Genomic DNA, 12374 nt, shown 5'->3' with positions numbered 1-12374 from the left:
ACCGGTACTCAAATACAAAAGTAACAAAAGTAATCATAGTAATCAAAGTAACGAATACTGTAAATGATTACTTTATACAAAAGTAACGATTTGTAACCAATACTCGAAAGTAACTATAATCAACATCACTAAATTGTATAGTGGTTTCAAAGATTGGTATGTATAAACCATTTTGATAGTAAGTGAACACGATCTTATAACTCGGGTAAATAATAGGTCTGGATCCTGCGTATGAAAAAAAGTTGATTAATAGCAAGCTGAAAATTTGTTAATAGCTTAACGGTGTCTACTCGGACAAACTTTGATATATGGGAACACTGAAACAGGGGAATTTTTAATTGTGGAACAAGTTAAAAATTTGGAACGGTCAAACCACGAAAACGTCACATGTATTTTGTCCGACAGAACTTCCAATTGATTTGTTACCCTTTCATTAAACTCTCATGCAAAAATCAGACTGCTATTTATCACCTGTCATAATTCCTGTCATTTGACATGTTCTACGTGTTCCACTCATTAAAATGCCCATTTGGTGATAAATAGCAGTCAATAGCAGCAATTGCATTAGAATTTAATGAAAGCGTAACAAATCAATTGGAAGTTCTGTCGGACAAAATACATGTGACGGTTTCGTGGTATGACCGTTCCAAATTTTTAACCTGTTCCACAATTAAAACTTCCCCTGTTCCAGTGTTTCCATATATCGAAGTTTGTCCGACTAGACACCCTTAAGCTATTAACAAATTTTCAGCTTGCTATTAATCAACTTTTTTTTTATACGCGGGATCCAGACCTATAAGTTTATTTTGATATTCGTTCAAATGTTCATTTTGTATTCTTATTAATTTATTTGATTTTTAAACTATGAACCTAATGGAACAATTATAAAAAAAATAAATGCAGTTGTGTAAGTAATAAAAATTCTTTCCAAATGGATAAGGGTTATTTGACCCCTCATCAAATCTAAAGAATTGTAGGAGGTTGCAACTCAGAGCACGGGCTAAAACTTAAAGAATTATTTTTGAAAATTGATAGGTGTCGATATAAAAATCGACCGGTTTTAAGTTTTTATCAAAACATTTTTGCTGACTTTTAGGAGATACAAATTTTTTTTGAACACTGTGTATACTAAATATTTCATGAATTTATAAAAAAAACACATGTATAGCATTAGGTTACATCATAAAAACATATATATCTGACAAACTACTGTCTTCCTAGCATAATTCATTATTTTATGGAGACGGTGGCAGTGTGCCAGAAGCTTTTGCTGCAAATGCTTTGAACTTTCTTTTTTGCAACCACTGTCACGTGTTCGTTATCTCTCTGTGTTTTAAAAATAATCGCGAAACTTGGCAATTAGACAGTACGGCGCTTAAAAGTACTTATCAGTTTGTTTAATATACAAATGGAGTAAAATATGCAGTAGGTACAAAACTAGACAGAAATACAAAAATACTATAACAATGTTTTATTCTTCTTTTTCATTTCAGGGATAACACATTTGTTGTCTGTTCCAGTATCAAACTTATTAGATATTTGTTTATAAAAGTTATAGTTATAGTGTTATAGTTACGAGTTTTCCATCCATTTTGTTTATCTGTCGTTTCATTTTGTTGTACATTCTTTTATTTTCTCATTTAACATCTCGAATAGATCTTTAGTTTTTGACTTGCGTCTTCATTTCTGTCTATCAAGTCTTGTAATGTTTTCATCTATTTTATTTTATCGTAATCTTTTCCTGATTCTGATTTTCTTTTTCACACCTACGCCTCATAAGTAGCAAGTCATTTTTCATTTACTATTATGTATTCTGTTATCGATGTCCATCCTCAATCATGCCATGTGTAATTATGAATATCTTTATGTCTAAAGAACCTGTTCATGAATTTAAAAATGCTTGCTTGTTCTCAGCTTGTTTCCACTAACTCAGGAATATGTCACCATCATCATAATATTTGCCTTTGTCGCTTCCCTTATTACACTTCTCCATAGTTTCTATTTTAGGGCATACCAATCTTCTTATTTCTTGCCATGGTCGTCTTCAAATGATCAATCTGGTTCAGAAGCTTCACATTGTTCCTTTGAGCAGTATTCGTTTTTCCAATTGGTAGGTTGCTAACCTTGCCAATCAATCTCCACATTTTATCCGGGCTTGGGACAGTGTTCAAAAAAATATCAGGACCCAGAGCACACCAAATAGAATTCTATTTTAGTGACGTCACGTTGTCTAGCAACCGTCGATTCTCCCATTATGAAATTCTATTTTGTGACGTCAGCAAAATAGAATTGTATTTGGCGTGCTCTGGGCCCTGAATAGAAATGAAAGGCAGAATTTACAAAACAGTCATCAGACCAATAATAATGGCATATGGCATACGCGGCAGAAGCACGACCCTACACAGAGAGGACCAAAAGATTGCTCGAAACAGCACAGATGAAAACCCTTCGAAAAATCGATGGTAAAGACTCTATGGAACAGAACTAGAAGTACAGATATAAGACGGAGATGCAAGGAGGATAACATTAATAACTGGGTAAGAAACAGAAGAGTAGAATGGAACGACCACATAAGCCGAATGACAACAAATAGAGTAGTAAGGACAGTGAGAGACGGTTCCCCAATAGAAAGACGATCAGTGAGAAGACCACGAAAACGATGGAACGTCAACTTACTAGAGGCATATTGAAAAAACAGACAGTCATGTCTATACAAAAAGAAGAAGAAGACCAATCTTCTTGTTCTTTTGGCGTCATAACCCTGGATAAGTCTTTGCCTGTCTGGCTATGTCCATCCATTCAGATCTCTCCTGTGCCCTTCTCCTTGTCTTACATTCATAGTTTTCCCACGTCATCCAACCATCTCATTCTGAGCCTTCCATTTTTTGTCTTCCTATCGGCTTCCATTGTAATATTTTCTTTGTTGTTTTTGTATTTTCTTTGTCTATGGACATGTTCCAGCCATGACAGTCTTTGACTTTTCACAAATCTTACAATATCGTACCCTTCATTTAATTCATTAACTTAATTTTCTCCTTGAGTTAATAAAGTTACAAAGTACATGAAACAGTTGACGTTCCATGTAGAGCGTGGGCGCAGCCCAAAACAAAATTAAAAAAGATTTAATTAAAAATCAATACCCATTAAAAGTTTGATAAAATTCCTCTGCAGCGAACAAATTAATGCTGGTTGTGAAATTTCGCATTGTTCTGGACCGAATCGATAAATTGAATCTCAATGTATAATAAGACGAGACCGTAATGGTTCGTAAAGTTCAAAATGCGTCGAAATAAATAGCTAAAGAGCGATAATTTGTGGTGCTTCTGTTTGTGGTATACATCGTGTATATAAATATTATAACAGGAAACAGTACACAGCATACAGACATGCACCGATGATAAACTTTGTATTTATCTTCGGCGAAAGCAAAACAGATACTGATAGGGCGCTCTTCCCAATATGTATACTCGAGTGTAATGCAGTTGGTATATTAGATAACATGAATTAAGCTTATATAAGTACAAACAGGCACTCAAAACCATGAACCATTCATTACCAAATCTAAATAATTAAATATATTACAAATCTAAATCCCGTTACAAACTTCGGCTGGTATACAGTAAAAACTATACATATTATAAAGGTGTGAAAAAACGTTAAAAACAACTATGTATATAAGATAACATACTTCTTCTTCATCAACAATTTTCCATCCACTCATAAATAATGTAGGTCTCTCTCGATCGCTTCCATTTTTTTCTCTATCGTGTGCCAACGTAACCCATTGTTTGCCTGCCACTGCTCTTATGTCATCTACCCATCTCTTGTGAGGTATTCCTATGCTTTTTGTCGTCATCCTTGGTCTCCATAATTAGTTAACATACTGTTCGAATGAATTGGAACAGAAACATGTTTTTTCTGGCCTGAGTCAGTATCTGATCATCGGTGATACCCAGACCAAATTGGTTATAATCTGGAACTGGTTAATGGAATATGACTATGAGCGATATAGCTACGGTAGTTGATGTGTGAGAAAATAAAGTATTTCAAAAATATTAAGAACATTTTAAGATTCCTGACCAACGCCTTCAAAAAGAAAACGAAAATGGGGAAGTAAATGGAAAACAACTAGAACTGATAAAATTTTAATAAGAAATGGTAAACTAAATCCTAAATCCACGAAAGAGAAGCACATACCTTCGAATTGACCTACATCAACTGTACCAAAAAGGCTTCTCTAACCTGCTTCTAAAAAGACTTTTAAGAAACGGAAAAAAGAAAGTTGGCCAGAAGGCCAGAAATGCGAAGAAATAACAATTTCTAACACAGAAAATGATGAAAAACCCTTAATATGGGCCAAAAATACCGACCATAGACTGTTGACGACTAGAAGAAAAAGTGATTTTTAGCGATGAATAACATTTATTTGTCCAAATCCAGGTTTGTTAGACGAAATGAAATGAAAGTGAACCTCTGCAATGAGATCATATTTAACAGACTTAAAATACCCTTCTAAACAAATAACAAGCACTGATAAATGATAACACTGTTCCTAAAAGACATGCTGAATTCTTCCAAATACATTGAAATATTACGCAGAGGGATTATTTCATTCATTGAAACATTTAACGGAACATTACTTAGCCTTTTGTCACAATAAATTCAAAATTGCTCCAGACTGTTATACGGCAAAATAAAGTAAAAGTGCTCGATTGGCCTAACAATTCATCAGACCTAAATGTAATTGATAGATAGTATACGGCATAATCTCAAGAAACGTTTAGTTTTCAGCCTACTTGGGGTATGTAACGAATAAAACGTAAGGTTCTAGAAAAAAATTGTCTTATTTTATCTGTCTCGATAAATAGGAATAGTATAGTATCTAATGTCAAAGACGATATATTTTTCCCTAAAGGTTTGTACATTACCGTTAATGTTTTTCAAAACACTATTTATAATCATAAATATTAAAGATGACCTACAAACCTACCCTAAGCAATTCCCCAATTTGTTCACTCCCCCTCAACCCATTAACAGACTCATAAAATGTTACGACCTGTATTCCACGTCCCATGAATAGAGAATAACCCTGTATGCCCTCAGTCGTCTGAGCTGATTTATTTACAAGATGCTTACACAAACAGGCAACACGGATTTACATAAGCCCAGTAGTAGTAAGGAAGTTTTGAAAATGTTTATTTGGAAAATCAGATTATGGAGCCCTCGTTTTTAGCTATCGAAAGAAAAAACAGACTCGACAGTTTGCAACGAGTCTAAAGTTTTTCTTTTCATATCCGGATAGGATGGGGTTGTGAAAATAGGATGAAAGTTTTTATTGTAAATGTGTTTTCGCTGGAAAAGCACTATAACGTTAAAAATGTTGGCGATTACGTATAAATGTATAGAAATTTTGTAAGACTGTAGAAATCAATAATAAACAAGAAGGACCAAAGATGATAAAAAGAAATAAATTGAAATCTTGGATACACCCAACGCGTTTGAACGGTTGAACTTGACTTTGAAAAAAATATTAGAAGTAACTTAGTCAAAAATTAATATCGAAGATCTCTTCTATCGAACCACACTCTACGTCTGGTTCTACGGATGTGAAACGTGGACAACAAAAGTGAAGAATCTCAACAAATTAGAAGCGTTCAAGTTGTGGTGTTACATCTGCCGCATCCCGCATTTCGATCTCCACATTTTTCGGTCGGTCCATTCTTCCTCATTTATGGCTCTATCTCTCATTATTCCTCTGATTCCTTCTCTTCATACCAGTGCTGGTCTTTAAGGCTCTTAGTTTAAGGCTTGTTTTGGCCATCGTTCATCATTCATTCGCATTACATGCCCGTACCATAAAAGCTGTTTAAATTCCATTGTATCTATAATATTGTAGATCCGGTTCTTCTTCTTATTTCTTCATTTTGGATGCGATCAAATCTAGATATCCGACACGCTCTTCTTAGATAGTCCATTTCTACTACTTCCAGTTTTTTCTTTTCATTCATTGTCATTTGCCAACATTCAGATCCGTACGTCAAAATTGGTTCTACAACCGACTTGTAGATTGTCATTTTGGTTTGTAAACTAATTTTAGGAAACCAAAGTAACGAGTTCAGTGTTTGTACCATATTTCGGCCCTGTCGTATTTTCTGCTGGATGTCCTGTTTAGATGTTCCTTCCTTCGTTATGCCTGTCCTGTCCCTAGGTATTTAAATTCTTCGCATTTTTTTATATCTCCAATCAAGAGTTGTGGGTCTTTTTCTTTAAGTTAGGGTCTAGGTTAAGGTATGGTCTAAGTTATTTAGAAAGTATATAAAAAATACATAAAATAAGTTGCCACTAAAACAGCTGTCGTCGCTCTATTAAATAAACAAAAATATAGTTTATAAACAAAAATATAGTTTTGCATATCCGAATAAAAAAAGCGTATTTTCATTGGAATTTACAAAAAGCCTTTGCAAATTTGCACAACGAACAATAATATTGTTAACTAAATAAGTTGTTAACAATATGACTGTCAATATATGACCTTAATGCTTATCGTTAAACAATTCGCATATCAGCGTATACATAATTATTATCAAAAATATGCATAGCAAAACAGACAAAGGAAATTACAGTAAAACGGTCTTCGAATTTTTGCCCCGTGACTATCAATTCAGTGTATTTGATCAAATTAGTGGAAGCAGCTCTCTCAACAGTCGATCCTCGATGACTACTTCAGTTGATATTGAAGACCTAAAGGCAGATAAAGAAGTAAAAAACTTTTTGAAGTTCGTAACCAAAAATTGACTTTACCTTGTCTTGTCATGTCACTCTTTGTCATTCCTTTTCATTTTACATCAGTTGGTCTGTGCTAATTCAAATGGCAAGTACCTAGTTTTTTCGAGCAGGGAAGCATGTTGCTCTTTAGGCACATACATATTTTAATCTAGTAACATCGACTTGTAGTCATAATATTTTATCATAAGGTATAATGTAAGCCATATATTTTGAAGTTACCACCTTCATTGGTGTGCTAGTTACAACTACTTTGCGGAATGTAAGTATTCTCCACATAATTTTCTCATTAACAGTCACAATTTTAACCTTTTTGCCTTAATCTAACGTGGAAATACTTCATTCCAGGCACTGAAGATGTTCTGTTCAGAACGAAAACGTTTTGCAATCCATGTGGATGACTTTTAGAAGTTTTAAATAAACTATTTTATACCAAAATACAATTTGAAGTTTTTACTTCTGTATAGGTTTTTTTTAAACTATGGTATACAGCCAACTATTGGGATTTTTCCATTGATTTTAAGTAAAAAATAGTGAGATGCAACCTGATAGATCTCCCTCGAAGCCACGAATGGTGTAATCAGAAGATTAGTTGTAATAAAGTTTTATTTTTAATATTGTAAATATTAAAAGTAAAATTGTCGTTCGTTTTCAATTTTTATTTCTTACTTAATTAGGTCGTTGTTGGTGTAGAGTTACCTGATTTCTTTTAGCTTTAATTTACTTTCATTATGTATTATTTCCTGTTTTATTTCTTCAGAAAACAGTCCAATAGAATTAAATATTTAAGCTTTAATCAAGCCTACAAACCGTAACCAAAAATTGATCATGACACCTTTGATATGAAGGTAAATATAGGATGAAAGATAGAGTTATACTAGATAATGAGATTGAAGATAACGTGCTATAGCTATACCTAAAACTTACCGCTTACTGGACCTTCTCGTATACCAATACCTCGTTGCCACCAATTTTTGCAATACCATGCTGTTTACATTCACTTGTTTTTAAACCGTTTAGTACGCATTTTTTCGTTGCAGGTCGCGTATTATTTATTATTTTTATTATTAAATTTTTCAATTACGATGCATTTTGGTAGATAATATTTGCGTTCAGTTCTGTGAAAAGTTTCGAAATTAGACCAAATTTAATATCATTGTTTAATGTCTGTTGCTGCAGTTTTTTACCACAACTAGTACCTACCTTAAATATATGTTTTAAATATGACAGCAGTCATTTTTAATGTAAAAAAAACCTTCCAGTATGAGTGCAATGTTTAGAAAATAATATTTATGTTTACACTGTGAAAAAGATACAGTAAAAACAAAATGAGTGTTTGGTCGATGGAGGAAATTAGGCGTCAAATACAGTTTAAAATTTATACAAGGAGAAATTATTTAACTAATGGCCGGTTTCACCAACGACAAATAGTAGTTTATTCTATGAATAAAGTTATTCGACCAATAAACTGGCATTTCTCCATTTTACTAACGCCACATAAGACTTATTTTAGTTATTCATCAAATAAATACTTACTCTTCGAATAAATTGGTAAGATAATCTCGCTATAAACAGTTTTAAGAAAGTAAATTCGACATTTTTTCTTTAAATGATCAAAATTATATTGAAACAAAATATAAAATATAAACGTCTAATAAATTTTAATCGACGAATAGTTATTCATTGATTTATTTGTTGTTATTGAAACCGGACCTAATAGAACAGATGAAAACTATAAAGAATATAAATAGTAGAGGAAAACAGTGAAAATGTAATATTCGAAGGAAAAAAATAGATCCTGGAAAGATATTGGACACGAACTAAAAGAAGACAGCAGAAGCAACCAAAGACTATTATATACAGTTATTCGAAAAAAAAAGAGTGATAATAAAGAACACAACACTACAGAAAACATTACAGATAAGGGATTAATAGATGCAATAAGAAAACTAAGAGACGGAAAGGCACCTGGAATGACAAAATTATGGCGAAAATTATTAAAAGTATGTGTGACAAAGGAAAACAAAAACTACTGAAATTACTGAACATAGCATAGATAAAGGAACAAGTACTTACAGACTGAAGAAAAGGTTTGATTGTAGCTACCCTGAAGAAGAGCGACAATAAGCATTGCAATAAATATAAAGGAATTACGAAAAAATATACGAACAAATATTAGAAAAGATACTGAAACGTATAATAGAAACAACACCAGATGAATCCCAAAGTGGTTATAGACCAGGTTGATGTATAAGCAGGATCATCTTTGTTGGTTAAGTCCTTTATTATTTATTACGTTTATGGATAACATCACAAAATAAACAAAAACGAAAACTAAGCCACTCCATATAGGGTACCGAATACTAGATTATGTATAGTAGAAAAAAACAAAGGTATCAGATTGCGTGTTTGCAGATGATATTATAGCAATACTAGCATCGACAGAAGAGATCCAAAGAAGTGTAACAATATGGAACAACGCTTTCAACAAATTGGGTATAAACATGAAAAAGGAGAAATCAAAAATAATGATCATAGCAAAAGACAGAGTGGATATAAAAGTCCAGATTGAAGTGACAGAAATTCAACAGATGAAAAGGAAGACACTGGCAGACAATAAGTAGAGATAAATAAAAGCGAATAAATTATACTACGCAATACGAAGAGCAATCATCAACAAGAAAGAAATAACGAAACACACTGAAACAAATAAGGGTTACAAGGCTATTTATAGACCAATTCTTACGTATAGGTCTTGGGTACTAAGTACGCAATAACAAAGTAAGCTATACGATTGGGTAAGAAACAATATTATAAGAGATGAATTAAAAGTAGAATCGATGGCAGAGTATGTTGAAAAAAGCAGTTCAATTGGTGGGGTCATCGCAGCGATCAAAAAATGAAAGACAGGTCAAAAAGATATGGGAAACTAAAGCAGAATGGAAAAAGAAGAGAGAACGGCCTAGAGTGACTTGAAACGATGTAATATCAAAGCAACTTGACAAAAGAGAAGTTACAAGAAGAGAAGCAAAGGTGATTGCACAAGATAGGAAAATCTGGAAGAGATTCGTACATAGAGAAAATGACAGTAGATTTCATTCGTACACCCTATGGGTATGAGAAAATTAAATTAATTATAAATCTACACCATGAAAAGGCTGAAAAGAATTCTATTTTTTTTTAGTTAAATGTCATATACATTTAAATTGAAGTGCTTTATTTTGCCATTTACGAAATTTCTCGTGATTTTCTGAAAATTATCATTCCATTGAACCATCAATGAAACCGGAGTCCTATTATCCTCGACTTCCCACATAGCTTTCAAAATTAAAGCCCTGGAAACTCATTCTTAATTAAATCTCTTATTAGACCGATATAACCACTTACTTAACTCGCTAATTTATGAACCTTCGGGGTAGGTAGTACATTCAAACGCAAAATCGATGACAAATCGTCGAGAACTTGAACGAAAACGTCGTCTGGAAGCATTATAAATAACTTACAACGATTGGAATTGGAAGAGAACTTTCAAAAAGTTATAATAAACTCGAAAACTATACGAACTTTTGTAATACGAGCCCTAACAACTAAATGATTTGTAACAAACGAAGATTTATTGAAAACGTTCATCTTTACAATATTGCTTATTGAATTAAAGGACTCGATAAACAATGTATTAAAGTATATCATTGTCCTGGATTCTATATAAGCTTTGAATTGCAATGTTTGGAAAAATAAACGAAAATATTGCATAATATTATGGCAACTCAATGTTCGGACAATTGGACAAATTACTATTTGAATATATGGGCTTGACAGAAAACTGACAAAAAAATTGACAGAAAACCTGTCGAGTTAACGAAGACAGTAACAGCAAAGGTTATCAAAACAATAAACAAGAAAGTAGTTCAAAAGCTTCAGAAAATAAAGAAAGGAAAAGCAGTCAGACCAGACGATATTCCTGTGGAAGTATGGAGAGCATTAGGAGAGACAGGAACAAGTTGACTAGAAGGTTTATTTAATAGAATTATGAAGGTTGGAAAAAGCTTTGTAAATACGATAGAAACTTTGCACTCTCTGGTCCATAAAGTGCAAATCTTGACTCATCAACTAACAAATATTAGCCATTCGTTAATACCCCAATCGACATGTCTTCTTCTTCTCCTTTTTATATAGACAATACTCTGTTTTTCAATGTGCCTCCAGTAAGTTGTCATTCCATCTTTTTCGTGATCTTACCACTGATCGTCTTCCTATTGGGGAACCGTCTCTCGCCGTCCTTACTACTCTATTTGTTGTCATATTCGGCTTATGTGGTCGTTCCATTCTACTCTTCTGCTTTTCACCTAGTTATTAATGTTGTCTACCTTGCATCTCCTTCGTATATCTGCACTTCTAGCTCTATCCCACAGCGTCTTACCATCTATTTTTCGCAATGTTTTCATCTCTGCTGTTTCTAGCATTCTTTTTGTCCTTTCTGTATCAGGTCGTGTTTCTGCAGCGTATGTCATTATTGGTCTGATGACTGTTTTGTAAATTCTGCCTTTCACTTCTTTTCCGATGTTTTTATTTCTCCATATTGTTTCATTCAGGCAACCTGCGGCTCTGTTTGCTTTATTCACCTGATCTTCCACTTCTGTTTCGAGCTTTCCGTAGCTGCATAGTGTGATGCCTAGATATTTAAACTCCATGACTTGTTCTATTATTTGACCCTCCAGCTCTAATTTACACCTTATTAGATCTGCTGTTATAACCATGCATTTAGTCTTTTTTGGGGAAATTAACATGTTAAATTTTCTAGCGGTTATATTAAATTCGTGCAGCATACCTACGTTGTAAATAATCTTCACTTTGAGAGATTAGTATTGCGTCGTCTGCATAGCAGATTATTTTAAGTTGTTTTTCTCCCATTTGGTATCCTTTTTTTGTTCTTACTTTTTTTATTATTTCGTCCATGATCAGGTTGAACAACAGAGCACTCAGGGAATCTCCCTGTCTTATCCCATTGCCAGCTTCAATTGGGTCAGTTAGTTCTTCATCTACTTTTACTTTTATTGTGTTGTTCTGGTAGATATTTTCGATCGTTTTAATTATTCCTAGAGGTACCTCTCTTGCGTACAATAAATGGATAACGTCCTTTAATTTGACCCTGTCAAATGCTTTCTTAAGGTCCACGAAACATAAGTATGCCGGTTTGTTGTATTCTAATGATTTTTCTTGAATCGGCCTCATTATAAATATAGCGTCGGTGCATGATCTTCCAGACCTAAAACCTTGTTGTTCTTCTGCTAATGTTATAATTTTATTCAGTTTGTTTGTTATCACTTTGGTCGTTAATTTTAGTGTTGTGTTTAATAAATTACTTCCTCTGTAATTCTCCGGGTCCGATTTTTCTCCCTTTTTGAAGAGAGGTATTAGGATGCTTGATCTCCGTTCTTGTGGTATTCTGTTTTGTTCTATTATTTTTTGGATTAGTTTTAATAATTGTTTGGTCAGGTCTTGTCCTCCATACTTTAGGAGTTCATTCGATATTCTGTCCTCTCCTGGTGATTTTCTATTTTTTAATTTCCTTAATGCTTCTTCAATATTTA

General features: G+C 33.3%; 1 protein-coding gene across 3 annotated transcripts in view; it reads right to left on the bottom strand.

The window, feature by feature from the left end:
- The window catches only part of LOC114332646 (ecotropic viral integration site 5 ortholog), a 129868-nt gene that overhangs the window by 62493 nt on the left and 55001 nt on the right, over positions 1 to 12374 (bottom strand). The window contains exon 1 of one of the 3 annotated variants that reach the window (XM_050653368.1): positions 7711 to 7846. The exons of 1 other annotated variant lie outside the window; for it this stretch is intronic. In XM_050653368.1, the coding sequence (XP_050509325.1) occupies positions 7711 to 7769 (59 nt within the window). In that variant the 5' untranslated portion in view covers positions 7770 to 7846. Of the gene's footprint in view, positions 1 to 7710; positions 7847 to 12374 lie in introns of those variants that run through there. One more of the 3 variants, XM_050653363.1, reaches the window with a different exon arrangement.

This window comes from Diabrotica virgifera, chromosome 1, assembly GCF_917563875.1.
Source record: "Diabrotica virgifera virgifera chromosome 1, PGI_DIABVI_V3a".
In the NCBI taxonomy this organism is placed as follows: Eukaryota; Metazoa; Arthropoda; class Insecta; order Coleoptera; family Chrysomelidae; genus Diabrotica; species Diabrotica virgifera.
The sequence above is the reverse complement of the archived record's forward strand: the minus strand, read 5'-3'. Positions and strand labels throughout refer to the sequence as shown.